At 29.8% G+C, this 21,296-nt stretch overlaps 2 protein-coding genes across 5 annotated transcripts; both read right to left on the bottom strand.

The window, feature by feature from the left end:
- Window positions 1-5,718: 5,718 nt before the first annotated feature.
- Window positions 5,719-9,173, bottom strand: LOC112323263 (protein TRIGALACTOSYLDIACYLGLYCEROL 2, chloroplastic). Of its 4 annotated transcripts, none has more exons than XM_006372768.3 (6): window positions 9,035-9,173; window positions 7,875-8,561; window positions 7,445-7,774; window positions 6,559-6,674; window positions 6,233-6,323; window positions 5,719-6,124 (listed from the first exon to the last, which is right to left on the bottom strand). In XM_006372768.3, the coding sequence occupies exons 2-6, from the start codon at window positions 8,397-8,399 to the stop codon at window positions 6,032-6,034; spliced, it is 1,155 nt and encodes a 384-aa protein (XP_006372830.1). In that variant the 5' UTR covers window positions 8,400-8,561; window positions 9,035-9,173; the 3' UTR covers window positions 5,719-6,031. The 4 variants fall into 4 exon arrangements, 3 of the variants coding, with proteins under 3 accessions (XP_006372830.1, XP_024444270.1, XP_024444269.1); XM_024588502.2 differs by having other exon boundaries at window positions 7,875-8,823; window positions 9,035-9,171; XM_024588501.2 differs by lacking the exon at window positions 9,035-9,173 and having other exon boundaries at window positions 7,875-9,018.
- A 6,736-nt stretch (window positions 9,174-15,909) lies between these two features.
- On the bottom strand, window positions 15,910-17,872 carry LOC18106877 (60S ribosomal protein L38). The gene is made up of 3 exons (XM_024588677.2): window positions 17,725-17,872; window positions 16,427-16,610; window positions 15,910-16,140 (listed from the first exon to the last, which is right to left on the bottom strand). Exons 1-3 carry the CDS (start codon window positions 17,725-17,727, stop codon window positions 16,118-16,120), a joined length of 210 nt encoding a protein of 69 aa, XP_024444445.1. The 5' UTR covers window positions 17,728-17,872; the 3' UTR covers window positions 15,910-16,117.
- Window positions 17,873-21,296: the final 3,424 nt, after the last annotated feature.

The raw sequence follows: 21,296 nt of genomic DNA, 5'->3' as shown, positions 1-21,296 counted from the left end.
AGGATGATTTTACGCAATCAAGACAGTGAGCAGGCTGAGCAAGCCAGACATGGATCGCCATGAAAGACAAAGCTGTGCTCCGAGGTCAACCAAGAAAGGGGCATTTTACTTGACAGAAAAGGAATTATACTAAAAAACAATCAAGCGTGAGACATCTCTGCGATGTTTAGTGGCTGACAACTGATATGGCCAAGTCAATCCACAGAATCCCTAGCGTCTGCAATGCTGTTGCAAGTTTCTATTTCTCATCAACTTCAAAGAAATTATGGGTGATTTTTCGGTTAAATCCGGTTTTTATCAATAAAAATAATCAAATTAAAATCTTATAAAATATAAAAAATAAAATTAAAACTGATTCAAATTAACCGATTTTAATTTTGGTTTAAATTCAGTTATTTTATATTAAAAACAAAAAATTATATTGTTTTTTAGGGTTTTTTGAACTTTTTAATAGGCTTGGAATCAATTTGGTTCGTTTTTTTTCAGTTCGGTTCAGTTTGGTTTTTCAGTTTTGGGCTTATAAAACTGAAACCAAACCAAACTAAATATTTTTTAAAATATTCTAATTGATTTAATCGATTTTTTTTATAGTTCAGTTTTTTCAGGGTTGTTTTTGTTTAATTGATTTTTCAGTTTTTTTATTCATCCCTGTCAACAATAATGCATGTTGTTAATAGTGTTTTATTGTACTTAATCAACATGTCAAAGCAAAACAATATATATATATATATAATACTTGCAAAGAACATTAAAAAAAAAGGTGGTTCATGTTTTATTTATAGTTAATAGAATAAACTAGGAACAACATAAAGGGTTTCCATAGAAACTCAAGATTCCGGATTTGGTTTGGATTAAGTTCCAAGTTAAATAGAAAAATATGATGGAGTTTTTAATTACCTAGTTGAGTTGAGACTAAGCGTCTCCAAAAAGTTTTGGATTTCTTTAAAAAAAAATTGTTTTTTTTAATATATTTTTAATATGTTAATATTAAAATTAAATTTTAAAAATTAAAAAAATATTATTTAAATAAAAAATACTTCAAGTTGCAAAAAGATAATGTCATTGTGACATCCTGGACCTAACTTGAGAGCTGTCCTAAAGCTTTGTTTGTCTAATCATTGCCGCCATTAACGTTAGATTCTCAACTTCAACCATTGTTTTCAACAAATTCGAGGAACATAAACGATGTGAAAGCACAAGGAATCTCTAAAGATTACAGGAAGATGAAAAGAATCTGTCTTCCTTTGGGACCATGGCAGCAGCCACTGTAGCCTCAATGCAAAATTTTACCTCTTACCTCTCTTTTTTTACAGCCATTAAGGTATTTTTTTTACAATTTATACCACCAAAATCCAGGTTTTAGACCTGCAGTCTGCATCATCCTAGGAATTTAACTCATCTTTTTACTGCAGAGTGTAAGATCACTGGTGTGATTGAAAAATATATAGCATATGGTTTTAATGCAGGAGAAGTTGATATGGCAACATCGATGGAGAGCCCATACCCTTCTGTGTTCATTCAAAGGAAGCATGACTTTGATTGGAAGACAATGGTGAGAACAAGTTTGCTTATAATTTCTCTTTTGCTTTACTTATATTTCAAAAAGAAAAAGGAAGTTTTTCTTTGATAAATCTCCAAAATACAAAGATGTATTCAACATTATTAAACATATCCCGACCAGCCAGATCAATTCGGTAATTAGTCAATTCGAGAATTAATCCGAATTCGATTTTAAATTAAACCAGAAGAGAGTTGGCCATATCAAAACCTGTTTTTCTAATCATTCAAATTGATGTTGTTTAATTTTTTTTAAAAAAATCTTAAAATAATATAATTTTAAATTAACTTGAGTTAACTCATTAATTTATAAAATAAGTTAAACCGTTAATTAAATATTAGACCGGAAGGGATTAATGCTTTGGATGTAACAAGGCAAGTATCCTATTCAAGTACATATAAAGGAACAGTGTAACTCTTAAGCAAGATCAAGTATATTTTTTTTATTTTTTTTTCCTTTTTATCAAGTAATAATTACTCTAATCTTATGGTTGCCGACACATCACACATACCATACATCTCTGTTTGTGACTCATTACCTAATAATTTCCTTGTTCCTCTCTCTCTCTCTCTCTCTCTCTCTCTCTCTCTCTCTCTCTCTCTCTCTCTCTTTTAATTTCTTGAGTATTTGTTGAACAAATTGAAAACAAGGAAAAAAGCAATAAGATTAAGGGTTAGAATATGCTAAAGTGGTTGTAATTATTTGCTGATTTAAAGTTAATTATCAATAAAGCAAGAAGGTTTGGTTTCTTGACAACACTCATTTGCATTAATGTAATCCCTAAGCAAAAAGATTAATAATGTTGATTAGTCAAGAACCCATCTACAACAAAATCCCGACACTTTCAATTGAATTGATCTCTTCTTCATGATTTTGTTCATATTACCTTTTTTTTCTTGATATATTGGTTTTCCCATTGGTTAGGATTTTTATTTAATGCTACTATATTAGGATAATATAGAAAAAATAATAATTTATTAAAAAAAATTATTTTTTTTATTTTTTTAAGTGACTTGGATTTAAATTATCGTACAATAAAAAAAATCATGTAATATAAGTGTGTGTGTCTGGTAGTGTAATGCAAATTGTTTTTTATAAATACTTTTTAATTGAAAATGTATTACAGTAATTTTTTTTTAATTTTTGATATCAGCACATTAAAATACCTAAAAATATATCTAATATATTTAAAAAAAAAACAATTTAAAAAACACTTTAAAAAACAGATTCAATCACAAAAACAAGCATTCCCTACAACTTGAATGACTTTTCAATATTAGCGACGATAACATTTAAAAGATATAGTTTGGTTATTGTTTTGAAATAAAAGAGACATAAACAGTAAATAAAAAACATGTTTAATTAAAGAGACAGAAAAAAAAAGTCAACAAATCTATTTTTAAAATAGTTTTAAAGTGAATTTTTGAATTTTTAAAATAGAAAGTATAGAAGAGACATATTCCCTTTATTCTTATTAATTCCGTCTATTCTGTTCTAAAACAGTAATCAAATGCTAAGAAATTTTTTTTTTATATGATCATCTCAAATTCTAATTCAAAAGAATATGGATGTATTTGTTTGAGTTATTGAAAAACAATATGGATGTATTTATTTGAGTTTTTTTTTTAATTTAAAACCCAATTATAAGAGAATTTATTAATCTCCTTGTTATAAAACCTAGAAACACCTTAACCTATAAAAAATAATGATGATGACATATAGTGAAGTCCCTACCAATTATTTTTGGGATGGCACATTGACCACGCATGCCTTATTTTGTGTTCATTTTGCAGAAACATCACCATCGCCCCCCCACCAGCCGAGGCATCCTCTTATTACAGCAGCACTAAAGTTAGGCAATAATGGCCCATTAAATTATTTCTACAAATATTTCTTATGAACAATTTAATTATCAAAATAATAAAAATAATAATAATAATCAGTTGACATCCTCTTAAAGATTTGAGATCAAATCTCATTAAGGTTTCAGACAAGACAAATCCAAAGGTTGATGAGCCTAATCAATAATCATTTGCTTGACATATAATTAATTTTTTTTATAAGTATAGATTAAGAAGTAAAATGACATTTTCTTCATTTTTTCCCTCTAATTAACACTCCATCGATTAAATATATAAACCATTGTGAGGTCAAAATGAAGACAAAATCTTTCAGTAATCTGTAAGATTTTGTTTAAGGTACTAATTATTGTGAATTTTTTTTTTTTTATTAAGTTCCTATGCATTATGTTAAAATAAATCTTCATTTCATATTGTAATTAGAAGTGTTATTGAAAATGCGAAAAGCAAAGTTATTAATCCAGCTAAACTCATTATCAGAGTTCCAAGTTGGGCGAGTTAATTTAAGTTAATTAAAATAATATTGTTTTGATTTTTAAAAAAAATTAAAACGATGATATTTTAAAAAATTTTATTTTAAAAAATCAAATAGGTTTGATTGGGTCATGGGTTGACCTATTGAATCAACCTTTCAATTTAATTTTTTTTTGAAACCCAACCAAGATCAAGAATCGAATTCCAAATCGACCTACTATACCGAGTTGAATTTAATAATTATAACAAAACAAAAAAAACAAAACACGCACTAAGAAAATCCCTCAATCCCTCATTTGTTTGGCCTCAAATCAGACATTTATGTTTCTAAAAGCAAATTCACCATAAAGTTGCAAGTAATTAACGAAAAACACAGCAAGATAAACGTGAAAGGAAGCTAAAACTTAGAACACTACAAAATGAAAGAAATCACGGAAGAAAAAAGGACCACATTGTCAAAAAAATACGCAAAGACTTAGACATTGATCGGTTTCATGGTCAGAGATATGGTTGCTGCAGTGCTGGCTACCACCTCTTCAAGGATAGCATGTGAATAACTGTAACTACACTGACTTTCACTTGTGAAACAAATAATTATATACACTTGCATTTACTGTGTATTTCTTATTGTGCTGGAAGAGTTTTTAAAAAGTGATTTTTCAATATTAAAATTAGATTTTTTTATTTTAAATATTAGCATATCAAAACCATCAAAAAATACTTAAAAAATATATATTAACTTGATATTTTTTTAAACAAAAAATAATTTTAAAAGCATTTTGAAAAGTAAAAGTAAATACAATATTAATTTTAATCTATTAATGTTGTTTGATAATACTGTATAATACAGTGCAAGGTGTTTTTCAAAAGTAAAAACAAATGTGGTGGGTGATGCATTCATGATTTGTTTTTAGTCTTTTGGATTAATATTAAAGTTGATATGTGTTCTATAACTTCGTGTGCGATACTTTTTAAAAAGTTTTTTTAATTAAAGATATATCAAATTGATATTTTTTTAGATTTTTTTTTATTTTTAATATTAGCACATCAAAACTATTAAAAAATATCAATTTGATATTTTTTCACGTAAAAAGTAATTTGAAAAATATTTTAAAAAGCAAAAGGTACCCCAGCATCAACATTATATCTTTTATATTCTTAAAAATATAACATATCATATTCTTTAAATTTAAATCATTAATTTTAAAATCAACATTTATAATTTTTATTCATATATTTTTATTTTAACCATTGATTTTGAATTCAATAATGAAGGTCAAGGAAGAAATTGTATCATGTTTTTAGAAGCATAAGAGTAGCTAAATCCAAGATTAGGACTTGAATTTGAACTTCATCCTATGTTGTATGATTACTAATGGACTACAAGTTGATTGGTGTAAATAAAAGCCTCTTTTTTTTTTTATGTAGTCCAACCTTGACAAACTAAGAATCACAAATCAAGGAAGACAATCTCTCAATAAGAACCCTAATTCTGGTTTTTATTACTGAATAATTCCTCTCGAATAGTCTCTTTCTCCAAAAACGATTACAGCTTTTTAATTAGGTTTGAAACCGAAAGAAGAACCAGAATTCTTAAATATATAAGATAAATAAAAATAAAATCCAAAATTAAGGCTGAAAATCCGAAGATGATTGGTCTCCTCTCTTATTATTTTTTGAGATTGCAGTTCGAGGATTACATTTTGGGGTGGTGTTTAGACTTGTTCTATTCACATTTACTCCAAGATACACGTGGAAATTTCTGGTTCTTTGAATAAGCATCTTGATTCTTTCAAGAAGAGAGCTAAATGGCAAGAAAAGAAAGAATTATGGACGAGGAATTCTTGATGATGTATTCTATTTCTTCTAATATGGACTTAGTTTCTTGGTTGGGAAGTAATATCCCACGGAAAAAAATTGAAACTATTCAGAATGCCAATCAATGATTTCGTATAACAAAAATGCTTTCGTCTAAAAAGCATTCTCTTGTCACTTCTAGCTAGGCCATGGGAGAACATTCAACAAGTAGTCTAGAATGAGCCCTTCTACCATCAATAATGCTAACACAATGAGGGAACCATTTCAGGCCATCTAATCAGCTGTTGAAGATAGCCATACCATTTTCGCGGTTCATTGGCTTTTATAATAACCTGCTGAGGGACTTTATAAGTGCTTTCAAGTTACGTCTTGTAGCCTCATCACCCGTGAATCCCAGAATATCAGAGCTTATATTCTGATATGGTTGAAGAATACACAGAACAGGGATAAAAATAATTAGACAACAGCACTCATGATTTCTGCATTATCAGAAAACGGAATAAGTTTCAGATGAAGATCTCACCTCAATGTTTTTCATAGTGAAAATCAAACTGTAAATGGACTTTTGAATCAACTCAGTGTTCTCTGGTGTCATAATGGATGTATGTGCCCTTCTGAGGAAAATGGAAGGTCTACAATTGTGAGCTAGCGTAAAAAAGTAGGATAAAGATGCAGTAAACCTAGATTTCCATTAAAAAAAACCACCACTTTGTTTCTTTTGGGTTATATTTGGATTTTTCATTTAGGTCATCATCATATTTGAGTGTTAAAATGGTAAACGTGAGACATCAATAAACATTCTAAATTGTGGGGAGGGGGGGATAAGGAAAAGTGTTTGGGACAATTTACCTTAAATCTTCAGAGGCTTGTGATAAGTTTCTGGTTAAATCCTCAACTTCTTTTAGCAGGCCACTATCACGAACCTCAGACAGCAAAGGATGAATATCTTCAGTCATGGCTTTAATCTGAGACATCACTACATCAAAATCAAAGTATGCATGGATACAAGTTAAATGTTGACAACAAACATGTAACAATTTCAATCACGCAGCAGGCAAAGTACATGCACAGGATACATGCACTACCTTATACCAATCGATGTCCACATTGCCTACCTGTCAAAGATCATAATGCGTATATGACAATAATGCAGGAGTTTCAGTGAAAAGGAATGAGTTCATCTTTAAGTTTTCTGGTTAGATGAAATGTTGCACTCTCACATTCCATAATGTAGTTCACTCATTTACAGGGTAATTACAAATTAATGGCCGACAACCTTAAACCTGAATAGCATTGCCATTCACAGGATTCTATTTGATCATTCAAATGAACAAGCAAGAAACTAGATGGTTCCTGAACACCTAAACTGTACATGAAGTTTCTTAAGAGTTTTACAAACCCAATGCTCAAGTTAAATCCTTCTTTCTTTTCATCAAAATTTTAAGAAATGTAATATTATCATCAATTCTGCACTTCTTTTGGTCCTAAGGGTGCCCCAGCAAATTCTTTGAACGGATTGGCTCTCATGCAGCATATTTTATCAAGACAAATGAGGTCTGCAGAAATTTCATAAGACAGCAGGTGAAGTTTAACTAGCATGAGAAGAAAGCCTTCACTTTCATAAGAACCACGTTGATGATTGCAAAACTGAGACAGTTATTTAATTAAAAAGTGCATTCATGACAATACGTTATCCATCGAAACTAGAACAAAGCATAAGTAGGGCACATCAAACCTTTGTAAGCAGTGGCTTTGCCTCTTCAATAACAGCAGCAACACGCTCAGCCAATGAATAGCTCTTGGCAACACCAATTTCCTCTACTTCTCGTCCAATACGAGTGAATATCCCAACCAAGGCATCCAAACTCACCCCTTGATGTCCCTTTAATTTTTGCCTATCACAAACAATTAGACCTTCTTTAACACATTCAGCATCAAGAGGTCCAACAGAAGGTGTTGGAATTGGATCACGAGGAGTGATATCAATCATTGTTTCCATGAGAAGACCAGACTGGTTCACCTCAATCAGTGAATTTTTAGGTATGAAATTTTTATCATCCTCAACCTGAAAAATACAAGGGAACACATTTGACTAAAAACAAAACCACAAACCTCAGCATTTATATGTCAGGAAGAAACACAAAAAAAATAATCATTAATCTAACCTCCACAACAGCCTCTATACTCTTCAAGGAAGGATTAACACGGACAACTTCACCAACAGTGACCCCTCTAATCCTAACTTGTGTTCCTGTGCAAATACCACTAGCTTGAGCAAATTCAAGCACAGCCGTGTACTTCCTGAATTGAGACCGCAATAGAAACCCCCTCAACCAAGCCAAACTGAGTGCAACAAGCACTGCACCAGACACAAGAAACAACCCAACACCACCTTCCCAAATGCTCCTCCGACCAAACCCAAAATCACTTAACGGCTTCAATGTTTGCCTCCAAATATTACGAGGAACCTCCAAAATAACTGCAAGTGCATTCATTTTCTCCGAAGAAGAGGGTGGTTGTTGGCTATGTCCTGTATCTGCTGACATAGCTCGCACCCCTATGAGTTTCTTTTGTGGTCTTGCCAGAAGAAAAGGCAAGAAGTTTGAAGAACCATGAGATACATTAATCATTGATGACGAAGATAGCATAGGAGGACAGTTTGAAACCTGGACTAATGACTTCCCAACCATCTTTCTGCACAATCACAGCTCAATGATTATGACAATGCCTCACAACAATGGTACGAGTTGATATCCTCAACAAAGACTTATCCCTTGACCAAGTTTTGAACTAAAATTTACTCTCATAACAGTCTTCAGCAGCTGAAATCTCCACCAGTCCAATTACGGCAACTACAAAACAAAACCCTTTTATGTGTTTCCCAGAAATAAATAATCAATCATAAATTTTGCAAATTTCTATTCGAGTTAACTATAATACCAAAAACAACAAAGCAAAGTTCTAGACTTTAACTCATAGAGAAACCCTTTCTTTTCATTTCCCACATTCTCTCAGCAGCCAAACAGAGATAGCCATTCAATTACCAATCTTAAGCACTGATCATTCTCTACATAACTACATCTTCACCAACCATACACTCAACGTAAGACTCCACTACAAAAGAATAATAGAATAAATTCTCAATTTGAAAAATCACAAACTGGGTTATTCCAATATCAACCAGTTAAACAAAACCCATGATTCAAAATTTCAACTTTCCTTTATAAGTCAAAGCATTTTCTCAGTCACCAAAGAGTAGTGCACATATCGATAAAAGCAAGGCGGGTATATACACACACAAAATTAAAGAAAGAAAACAACTTACCTTAGAGAGCTGGGTTTTTCTTTTTTACTGATATTATAAGAATCTGAAGTGAGAGAGAAAGAGATTAGATCAAAGAGACAACAGGAGTGTATGTTATTCAAACATGTGGAAAAAGAGAGAAACGTTTGATTCGCATGAAGTTTTCAAAGTATTCTTCTGTATTTTTTTTATAAATATATCAAAATAATATATTTTTTTATTTTTTAAAATTTATTTTTAATATTAACATTTTAAAACAATCTAAATATATATAAAAAATAATTTAAAATAATTAGATAAAATTTTAAAATTTTAAAACATAGTGGGTCATTTCTCTAATAAGAGATAAAAGTATATTTATTAAGAAATTTACTCCTCATGTGATCTCAAGTTCGAGCTATGTGGTTGCTAATATGATGGTTACTGGAGGCTTACATGGTCGTTAACTTCAGGGTCCGTGGGATTAGTCGAGTTGCGCTCAAACTAGTCCGAACACCTACATTAATAAAATATATATATATTTATCAAATTTCCACTTAAATCATGGTATTTTATTTTATGTTAATAATTTGTTTTTAATATTTTATTCAAAATCCATGATTTTTTGTTTTATGATGGATTATTAACTTGTGTTGGTTTTGCTAAACAAGCTTCACTGAAATTTTGGTAAATTGAATTCACATATTTAATTTACATACAACCTATTTATAACTTTATGAATTGAATCATTACTATGTTTGAAATTTTTTTAAGAGTAGCGATATAAATTCTAAATAGAATTTAGACACCGTTTGAGAACGCGGTGTACATGCGTTTCGAAAAAAATTAATTTTTTTTACTCAAAAATAATTTTTTTGTGTGTTTTAGATCGTTTTGATACGCTGATCTCAAAAATAATTTTTAAAAAATAAAAAATATTATTTTAATATATTTCGGTATAAAAAGTATTTTAAAAAATAATCACAATCACACTCTCAAACATCATTAGTAATTAGTAAGAAGTTGCGAAAATATATCTCATAAAATGATAGGAGTTCCTCTCATTTGCTATAGTAATATCTCATAAAATTAATGTTTGAAAACGATATTTTAAAAATATTCAGATATTAACACAAACTTTTATTTTTATTTTGTCTTTAGCATACCCTTCTTTTTTTTCCTTCCAAAAACATTTGACATCAGAATATCCTTTCATTCTCGACCTGCATCAATCACTGTCAAGACATTCTTGTTTTTTTATAAGGTATGTTATTAAACTTTTCTTTTCTTTTTATATCGTTTTAAATAAACATAAAGTTTTTTTATAACCAAAAAAAAAATTTTCTTAACAAGAATGATTTCTAAGTTAAGCAAAAAATAGTTAAGATCGCTAATTTAATTTATTTATATATGTATTTTAAATAATATAATTGACTTCAATTATATTATTTAATATTTTATTTTAAATATAAAAATTATAATAAGTTATTAATTAAATTTAAATTTGCATATAGACTATTTAGAACTCTTCAAATTAAATTCAATTTAAAAAATTTAATGAAATTTCATATTTAGAATTAGTTTGAACGTCAAAAATTGAATTCCAAATATAATTTAATTTCTAAGAATAGAGCAAAATTAAATTAGAAATCAACCTCTTGATTTACTGCATAATTTAATACTAAAACAAGTTTTTGAAAATTTCTTATTGCTTCATCATATTTGTGTTGGGCGGCATTCCATGTTGACTGGTGTTTGGGGTGGACACTTCTATGTTGTTGCAGCAGGAATTAGTTTTTATATTCATGTTGTTGGCTTCTGCTTTGACTGTCTGCGATCTGTTGCTTTTAAGGTTATTTGTCGTTGATACTTTTGTTTTTATTACTGCTTTGCTGTTGAGAAGGATTCTATTACTACCTATGTGCTATGTGGATTTAGACCAAGCATATAATTAGTTGTGTCCAAATATGTTAGGCTTTCACGTCTAAGAAGGGTGGCTTTTGGGAAACGTGCATGGTAGGGGTGGTTTGGATAAAATGAAAGATCTTGATGCATCATTGTTAGATGGTTTTGCTGTGAATTTTTGTTTTGCTTTGGTGGTCTTTGCGCACATTCTGAACTTAAAGGCCACTTAAACACCACTAAGAGTCTTCCTAGAGTAAGGTTAAAGTGTTTGGTCTGTTTAGAAAAACTTTTTGCAATGTTCATGTTCTCTTTTCTTTGAAGCTTTGGCCTTTGTCGGTTGCACTGTGAATTCAGTCATGGTTTGATTGGTTTGCCATTTGTCTTTTGAGGCTGATTTTATTTGTTGTTCATGTCTTCCACAGGGGCCTTTGGTCATCTTTGCTTGGCTATCTCTTAAACTTCAGACCTTTATGCTCTGTGCATCTCGGTAGCACCTAAAGTGCAATCTTAGCCAGCAAGGGAATAACAAAATGTTTAACTTGACCAATCAATTATTCAAAGCAATGCGCCAAACTTAAAAAACATTTCATGCTGCACTAAATGAATGACTGGAATCAAAAGGGTAAGCCATGAAAAGAACTAATGTAAATTGCAATATGAATTGGCCAAATAAATAAAGATGGGAATTTAAAGCACAAATTTGATTACTATCAAAAAGGAAGAAAACACAACAGAAATAATTTTCAAAACAAATGGAAAAACAGAGAAGCTGATCACACAGTCCAACAAAGCAAGAAAAAGACAATAATTAATCTTCCAGATCATAAACTCTTACACATACTAGCAGAGTAAAGCAAGCAAGTCTTAATCTCAACAAAGCAGCAACCCAACTGAAAAGAAGGCTAGAAAAGCTCAACAAATCTGATGAAAACAGAGACAACACACAAATTAAGTATGGTGACAATACAATGCAAGCAAGAAAAAAAAACAAAGCAAAGCAAATAGAGCAACGTATACAGTTAAAAGCACAATGAAATGCAAGGAAAGACAAAAATAAGGCTAGCTACCCTGCAAACAATAAAAGAAATAAATGCAAATTCCAACATAAAATAACATTAAATGCTAGCTAAATCTTGCAGAAAAAACCAACGTTAATGCAGAAGTTGTGCATGAAAAGCACTACGACAGGAGTGTTAAAAACAACTAAACAAAAGAATGGCACAAACATGAGCTAACCTCGGTAATAGAAATAATCTAACCGAAGGGCAACAAGTTCAACACAAAATATACCACACATGCAACACCTAAAAACCGATAGAATCTGAATGAAATAACACCCCCAAAAAATACATCAGAAAACAAACTAAACAAAGATAGCAAGAGATGCAATGGAGAGAGGAAAAAAAGACTAAATTGATGGTGCAACAACCAGCAGGAGAGGCAATGGAGAAAAAAAAAGAGTGCAACATCCGATGGCCAAAGAAATGCATAGACTTGAATATAAGAGAAACAAAAAAAAAAAACAATAGCCTACGGGAAACCTCGGAACCCACCTGCAAGAAAAACAATTGCCATAATAACTCTTTAGAACTGACATTTCACCAGCTAAAAAACAACACAAAGAAAAATCCAAAAACATCCTTAGTAGAAGTCCATCACATGCATTGAGACAGATAAATCAAAAGAAAAATCATTTGGCTGTAAACTAAAAAAGAATAGGAAATTTTTAATTTCTGGTCAGATAAAAAATAGAGCACAATTGTTGCACAATGGATCACATGCAAAGAGTGCAGAATATTATCTCTAACAAACGTTGCACTATTTTCCAAGCAAACCACAACAGCTTTTTCAATATTGTAGAGAGACCCAATGTGATAGTAAACAGGTGTTATTAATGATGTCAATGCCCCACTCATTTAATGCACAAATTGACAGGCGACAACAAATACAGGCTGAAGAAAGGGTATTGCCCTGCTTATTTAATAATGCACAAACCAAAAGAAAGAGTATATGAGCTGAAGTAACTGTTACAATCCACAGTTGTATGAGTCTGAATGAACAATATTTTCATAACATGATTTAGTTTCTTTGTTAATTAGCTTCCTCAAAATACTTTTTTGAGAGACCTCTTCGGATAAAAAAGATAATGTTAATGAGGTAATATAGAAAATAAAATAAATCAAGTTTTATCTCTTCCAAACATGTGAATTCAATTTATTTATTAATTGAATTCAAACTAAACACCATAATTGAATTGAATTATAATAAAGAATTGATTCTAAAAAATCTTTTATGAATTGCATTCAATTCAGCATATGATTTGATTTCAAATAATATATTAAAAAAATTCATTCTGTTTTGATACAAAGAAATTTAATGAGAGTTTCAATTTTCTTATCACGCTAAATATCCATCTTCATTTTTCTTATTAATGAGATGGTAGAGCTAAAAATTGATTAATTTTTTTTTTTTATCAAATCACAATAATATGATAATCATAGAGTTATTATTAACAATTAGTAGCTAAAAATAAAATAATTCAACCCCACATCAAAACATACCAAGTTTAATTATCAGTAAATCAAATATTTATTGGTTATATATTAATAAAAATTGAGTTATAATTTATTTATATATTGCTCTTTATCATCGTGTCAATTCCTTCAAGCTAAAATATGAAACCTTGTATCTATCAAGGCAATGATGTTTTTTTTTAACAGAAACAAATAACAAGCAAAGGCAGCAAGAACTCCTTGTCAAACCCATTAATAACTCCACATTAATCAAATCATTGGATAGTTCATAAGGCCTAAGGGTTTCTACACATTATCCATGAATAAATCCTCCATGTCTTAAGGCCCTTCCACTCCTATTACAGTCCAATCTCCAACCTCTATCCTCATTTGCTGTTTGCAAACCATGACACAACTTTTAACCCTTTTCCTGCAAGTTCTAACCCGACCAACTCCAACCCGAACTTGGGGGCACCAACTCACAACCCGATTTCAGTTCATGTTCTGATTTTCTTGTTTTTATTTTGTTTTCTCATAACCCAGAAATCGATGTTAGTTTTTGAACATGAAGCTATCACCCGAAATTGACGTTACCATGCAACCCCAAAGTGTTACCCGAGTTAGTGCTTGTTTTTACCCAAAGCTGGTGTTTCCAAGCCGAGTTATTACCCGAAAATGCCAGGTGTTCACTTGCCAAACTTGAAAAGTAATTACCCGAACTGGGTGTTCACTTGCCAAGTCGTGACAAGTTATGACTCAAACATCACAAGTTTTTACCTGAAATCAGCAAACTGTTTCCCGAAATCGGCAAGTTTTCTCCTGAAATCGGCAAGTTTTCTCCTGAAATCTGAGCTTCCATGCAAGTTATTACCCAAAAATTGCATGTACAAGCCAAGCAATAACTCGAAATCAGTTTTGCCATCTGAAATTGGTCTTTGCACACAAAAATGATACTTGAAATAAGTGTTAATACTAGCTATTTAACATGTGCTTCACTTGTATTTTTCTTTTTGAATAAAAAAATTTAATTTGTAGGATTTTCCAACACTTTCTTTATTTACATAAAAATATTAAGTATAAATTAAAAAATTTATGCATGTATGTAATTAAATAAATTGAGAACAATCTATGTCAATACATGAAAAAAAAAGACATTAACAATAACTAAATACATATATGAAAAGGTCGAGAAGCGGATGTAAATCAAAATATTTAATCTCATAATATAAACTATTTACATGATTGTATTTATTGAAATTAACTTTTTATTTAATCAAATGATAGTAGAAATAGATATACACATAAAATTAATTAAATTAAATTAAATGAGAAAAATATATCACAAGGTTGTACTTATTGGAAATACTATATAATTGTTTTTTGAAAAAATAAATTTCAATTATATAACATAAAAAAGTTATAGATGAATTAGAATAATCTCTTTAAAAATAAAAAATATACAAAATAATTAAAAAACAATCACTATTTAAAAAGAGGCTAAATACAATAAATAAAAATAAGAGAAAGAATATTAATTTAAATATTAACTATAAAATTATTTTAAAAACACATATAAAAAAAACATAATTTTTTTAAAAGGTAAAATTAAAAAAAAAACACTAAAAAACAAAAAGAGGTTAAGTGTCGTGTCGTGGGGCTTGACACAATTAGAAAAAACCAATATACAAGCCCTATTTTTTAAAAAATATAATAGTATACAAGCCCTATTTTAAAAAATATATATAATAGGAGAGGATGACATGTTGTTCGTCCCAATATTTATATACCTAAACACCCTAACACCCTGATAATCCTATATATAATATTTTTTTTATAAACAAACCAAACAAAAATCTAAAATAAAAAATCTTTCTAAACTTAGATATTATCTTTTAGGCAATTTCAAGATGAAAAATAAACTTAAACATGATTTTTTAGATAATTTCAAGACAAAAAAACACACAAATAAAACTCTCTTAGTCTTCATCAAAAATCTTTTGATATTAAAATTAACTATTTAACTATTTTAGTGGTCAAAATCATTTTTTATCACTGAAATTCAGCATTCTTTTTTTTTTTTTTCTTATAAACCAAAAACTAAAAAAATAAAATTTTATACTAAAATGAATTGCAAAACTATTGATAAACCAAATAGATATAATTTATAAAATTTGAGTAAAATAAACTTTTTATGATAATTTTAAACGCATCACAACATCTTTTCTATTTTTTTTAATTTTATTTCTCATCAATTATCGTATAATTTGACCCAAAAATATACAATGACGCTAAAAAAATAATTAGAATCAAAATGAAATGTTTTTTTGAACATTAAAGTTTTGGCCACGACGTTCAGAGTTTTGTATAATAATAGCAAGTTATTACCCGAAATTGACATACCCTCAGGAAAGTATCACCCCAGATTAAAAATGATGTTTGCACAAATCCTTACATGCTATGTGAAGCACTTGAAACATGGAACTGGTGATTGAACAAAAATGAAAGAAAAAACTACAAACGTTTAGAAAAATTTCAGAGTGACATTAACTACTAAATGATCCACAGAAACTTTATCATAATGAAGTGCCAAGCCAAAATCCAATACTAAGTATTTTAACCATGAAAATAGAACACGAAATAGGAAAATTCTTGTTCATATCTCTCCTAGAAATCATCAGCCGACAAGCTTGGACAAGACTGCCATCTTTCACAGATCTTGAACACTCAAACCTGCAGCCGCAGAAAATAGACAGGATGCAATTAATGAAACAGACCACCTATCATCAATAAATGGAAGAAACAACAATAAAAGCATCTGGCTATCTTGAGTCAATAATCGACGCAGATGCATACATGCCTAGTTGTTTTTAGGACTATCTCTTCACGTTCTTTCTTTTTGGTTATTCTATCTACAGATTTTAGGCTGTGTATTTCGTAGTCATGACACTAGGAGAAGCATGGAACAATGAATCACTGTGAACAATAACTTCTTAAGGAAGATTTTTTTATAACTGACCTGGAGGAAGAGATTGTTTCAACTTGTCTGCCTTCTCAGGATCAAAGACACAAAGAGTGTAGAGGTACTTTGAGCAGCGAACTTTGAACTTGACCACATCTCTGCTCCTCTTGATCTTCACAGAGCGTGCATCTTTCCTTCTGGCAGTAAGAAGGAAATCCTTGATCTCGTGGATCTGCTTAGGCTGTGTATCAAGGACAGCAAACAAGGACAGAATGATTGAATACATCGACAAATAAAAAGATGTATCAAATCAAATATCATCGAGTGACATGATTGACAACACTAGATTAAGTACATCCAACACTCTTGCAACCATTCACAAAAACCAGAAGAAATCACTCAAATATCTTTCAATGTAGAAGAATGGACAAAATCACCAACCGATACATGCAGATTTCAAGCTCTATTCAGTGATCACTCGAGATTAAGAAGCTTAAAAAACTAATTCACAATTACGAAAAAGGTATCAGTTTTAAAGGAGAGAAGAGGTCTGCCTATGGCTTAGGAGCAATTCTTCCTTTTTATAAGAAATAACAGGACCACAAAACCATTCATGGAAACAAAAATAACAAGGCAACAAATGTACTCAAATTACCTTAAGACTACACCCTGTTTTTCTATCTCCATTTCCAGGCTCTTCTAAAATAGACAACTTCCACTCACCATCTAATTAGTAACCACCCTGGCTTTCAAGAAATTGTACCTTAGACTACATTGTCTTCTCAGTTCCACCCCAGTTCCCACCAGTTTTAGTTCCCTCAGTAAAACATTAAAAATATAGCATAAGAAACTACCCTCAATAATCACAGAGAAAAATCTGCTTTAAAACCTACCTGACGAAAGAAAAAGCTAAGAGTACAAAAATGAAAAAATTCCATAATACATACCACCTAATATCACTACAGCTACTATTCACATTAACTAGTCACCAACTTCATTCTCTTCAGATCCAACTACAGCTTTAATTTTCCTTGGTTTCATCCCTCACACTTGTAAAAATCAAGAACCCAACAAACAAGCCTAAACAAAATGATTAAAAAGTCCAAAACTTACTCATATTCTTAACCCAAGTTTCAATCTTTCAAAATTCTCACTGTATAAAAAAACAATCTTTCAAAGTTTCACCATTAAAAACACAGATAGCAAGAAGAAACATGACCATTTAAAACACAGCATCCTTAAAAATAAAAACACAGATGAACCCATCCTTCTGTCTAACAACCAAGAAACATGATCTCTACAATAACCAAGCAAAAAAAGGCAAGAGATATGGAGAGAGGTTAAAAGGGTATTACCATTTTGAGTTTTTCAGAGTCTCTGAGAGCTCTTCGTCTTTGCTGAAGTCTCAGCGCTCCCCAAACCCTAGCTCTGTTAAGGTGGAGAGATATAAATATATATATATGGTGAGTTACAATTATCACTTGCTTTTAAACCCTAGAAAATTTATTGTGTTTGTGGACTGTTTTGGCCCTGTATAGTTGATTTTATTACGCCAGTGGTTATACTTTCGGGCTTCTAACTTACTAGGCCTCTGCCGTCTGACCCAAAGGCTTTAAGTAGTTGAATTGTAGGCCCAAACTTAATAATAAAAAACATTACGAGGTGTTGAGTAGGGATCCGAAGGAAACCGGTTCTGATCCGCTCCAAATATCTTAATTTTACCCGACCAGATAGAGATTAAGGGGAGGATGGGCTTTTGTGCCCTAATCTATATCCATGCAGTTTTTAATTTTGTTAAATCATATTATACGTATTAAAAATATAAATATTGATTGATAATATCATTGTCTAAGAAATAAATAAAAAAAATTGAAGTAGAAAACCCAGACCAATAAAAACTTACCATGGAATTAAAAAAAAGGAAATTATATACAACTTTTCTTAAAATATAATACATGAAAAAAAAAGAAAAAAAAAAGAAATTAAAAGATAGAATGTAATCATGAATAATTGAGGAGATAGGGACACAATCCATAAGAAAACAAGAGAAAAGGAAAAAAAATGTGCCATTGACCGGATTTGATGATGAATAATTGAGATATCATGAAATCACACAAATATTGTAAAAAAAAAAAATTGATATATTTGACAAAAAAATCTTAGATTTTTAATCCTTTACTAAAACTTAACATGAATCCCCAAGTGTTTATAACCATGTTTTTTTTGTCAAATATTTTGAAATTCTTATAATTAATATTATTACTTTTCCCTTTATCTATATATTATGATATTATTAGCTTCTTTTATAGTTAAGATAATAGAAGGTAGGATAAGATTATGTGTGTCATTTTTCTCTTGTTTTGGTGGTGTGGTACGTTATACTTGTCTAATCAAATGTTTATGTACAAAATTGCAATTTGTTACTATATATGCGTCCCTTTTGATAATGTATGCTTTTTAATTATTTTTTAGGATAGTTTAAAGTTTTTGAAGAGTAACTTACAATCATAATTATTAAACCCGATTGATAGATTGATTTGAGATTCAACTCTTAACCCAACTCAAATTTTATAATAAAATCAACTCAGAGTTAATCTTGTTGACCTCATCAAAACCTAGTTTGACTTTAAAATTTTGTTCTTTAAATTTTAAAAATTAAAATAATATTATTTTAATGGACTCGGGTTAATCTACATTAACCTATTCAATCTATAACCTGAGCCCTGGTAAAGATTAAGGGATAAACCATGTTTAATAACTTTTTTTTTGTGAATGAATATAAATAATATGAAGTGATAGAAATCTAGGGGCAAATAATTGCAATATGTTTTCCGATTTATCCATGATATATATGAATATGAATATATGTGAAGTGATAGAAATGTAGGGGTCAATAATTGCAATATATTTCCCTATTTATCCATGAAATATAGATGAATGTCTTCTAACCTTCACTTTCAATTTGCCTCCGATTAATTTGGTGAATGATTGTGAAAAAAAAACTTTGAAAACATCTCTTTTGACAAGAGATGGCTAGTGGCCCGTGCGGGGGCTAGATTAGAAAAAAGATTGGACATGCATTCACACTGACTACCTTTTTATTTTGGTGGATTCAATAATCAATATATTTTAAGTGAATTTTCATATTTATAAAAAAAAAAATATGACATGGAATTAATGTTTATTATAGCATAAAAGAGAATTTACTATGAATTGTAATAATAAAATAATATTTTTAACCTTCCTTAAATCAGGTTAAAAGATTAAGTTTAGGAGTAAAATAGTCTTTTTTATATAATTTATTTATCATTATTTTTTCCTTTTCTTTTCTCTCCCCTCCCCTATGATTCATGCCGACATTTCAAATTTCAGGGCAGTCCCATTGGTTGTGTGTATTTATGTATCGATCCTTATTATTTTGATTTATTAATTTTTATTTTTGATTTTTTTATAAGTTTTTTTAAAAAAATTTTAATTGCACCCTTCAATCTAGAATTTTCATATTTTAATTTTTCAAATTTGATCCTGGTTCTTTTTTTTTTATTCATTTTTTCATGCCTTTTTTTAAAAAAACTTTCAATTAATTTCAATCTTATCCTTCAATCAAGATTTTTAATTTTTTTTAGATTTTATCCTCATTCTTCTGGTGGTTTTTTCTTTTAATTGTTTTTTGGAATTTATTTTTATTTTTAATTTATCCCTTCAATTCAAAATTATTCACAATTTTTTTCTTTTAAATTTGATCATAATTCTTTTAATTTTTATTTTTTTTGATTTTTTTTGTGATTTTTTTTCAATTTTATCCTTTATCAATTGGTTTTTTAAAACTTGAGAATTGTGGTTTTTTTGGATTTAGTGTCTCCAATCAAATGGTTTAGGTCACGTGTTTTATAAGCCGGCTTGGGTTCACATATTTTATTCAGACTTTTTTTTTTGTCTCATTACTCGATGTTGGTTTTTTTTTTAAATAAACTTCATGGTTTTTTTCATTTTCATTTTTATAAAGTTATCATTATCTCATGATTTGACCTGTGGGTTTGACGAGTTAACCTAGGTAGTTCATATCTTTTTTTCCTTTTGATAATTAATTCCTTCTGTGTATTGATTTTTCTATTTCATCTTTTAATATCTAATTTATTAAGAATTGATCTTTGCGGTTTTTTCATATCTGGTACTTCTGTTCAAATAGCTTGGGGCACGAGTTTTATAAGACAACAAGGGTTGTCATCATTGTTTTTACTTATTTTTGTCTTGTATCATAATTCAACATTGGTTTTTTTTTTTTTAAAAAATAGGTTTTGTGATTTTCTTCATTTTTCTTTTGCTTTAGGGTTATCCCGATCTCAAAACCTGATTCGTGAGTTTGGCAAGTTGATCCGGGTGGGCTCAAGCTTTTTTTGGCTTATAATTACTATTTTTCTAATCTTTTCTATCTCATGATTTAACATTGATTTTTTTTTAAAATAAGGCTTCGTTATTTTCTTCATTTTACTTTTTGTTGGGTTATCCTAATCTCATAACTTGACCTGTAGGTTAGGTGGGTTAGCCTGAGCAGCCTCATGTCTTTTTTAACTTATAATTACTATTTTTTTTTGTATGTTTCATTTTTTTCAACATTCGATTAGTTGAAAACTAGATTTCAAGGTTTTCAAAGTTTATTGCTTTTAGTTTAAATGAATTGGGTCACGGGCTTAATGTGTTAACATGGGTTGACATCGTTTTTTTTTGTTTATTTTCATCGTTCAACATTGTTTTTTCCTTTCTTTAAAATGTGTTTTTGTCGCTAAACATCATTTTTTTCTTCAATCTTTTTATCCAACCCACGGTAGTGCGCGAGTTAAATAGTTAGTATTAAGAGTATATTTCTTGAGTTTTAGACAAATCATTCATATATTTCTTGAGTTTCAGAAAAATCATTAGAATATAT

Source organism: Populus trichocarpa, chromosome 17 (genome assembly GCF_000002775.5).
Source record: "Populus trichocarpa isolate Nisqually-1 chromosome 17, P.trichocarpa_v4.1, whole genome shotgun sequence".
NCBI classification, from domain to species: Eukaryota; Viridiplantae; Streptophyta; class Magnoliopsida; order Malpighiales; family Salicaceae; genus Populus; species Populus trichocarpa.
This window is presented reverse-complemented; position numbering and strand designations above follow the sequence as displayed.

What these genes read in the sequence shown, in the direction of transcription:
- LOC112323263 (XM_006372768.3), bottom strand. Translation starts at nt 8,399, where the DNA reads ATGGTTGGGAAGTCATTAGTCCAGGTTTCAAACTGTCCTCCTATGCTA. An exon ending in CAAAGCCACTGCTTACAAAG is followed by an intron (nt 6,675 to 7,444) that starts GTTTGATGTGCC and finishes GTGATGTCTCAG; the next exon opens with ATTAAAGCCATGACTGAAGA. An exon ending in TCACTATGAAAAACATTGAG is followed by an intron (nt 6,125 to 6,232) that starts GTGAGATCTTCA and finishes CAACCATATCAG; the next exon opens with AATATAAGCTCTGATATTCT.
- LOC18106877 (XM_024588677.2), bottom strand. An exon ending in GAAACAATCTCTTCCTCCAG is followed by an intron (nt 16,141 to 16,426) that starts GTCAGTTATAAA and finishes CTGCGGCTGCAG; the next exon opens with GTTTGAGTGTTCAAGATCTG.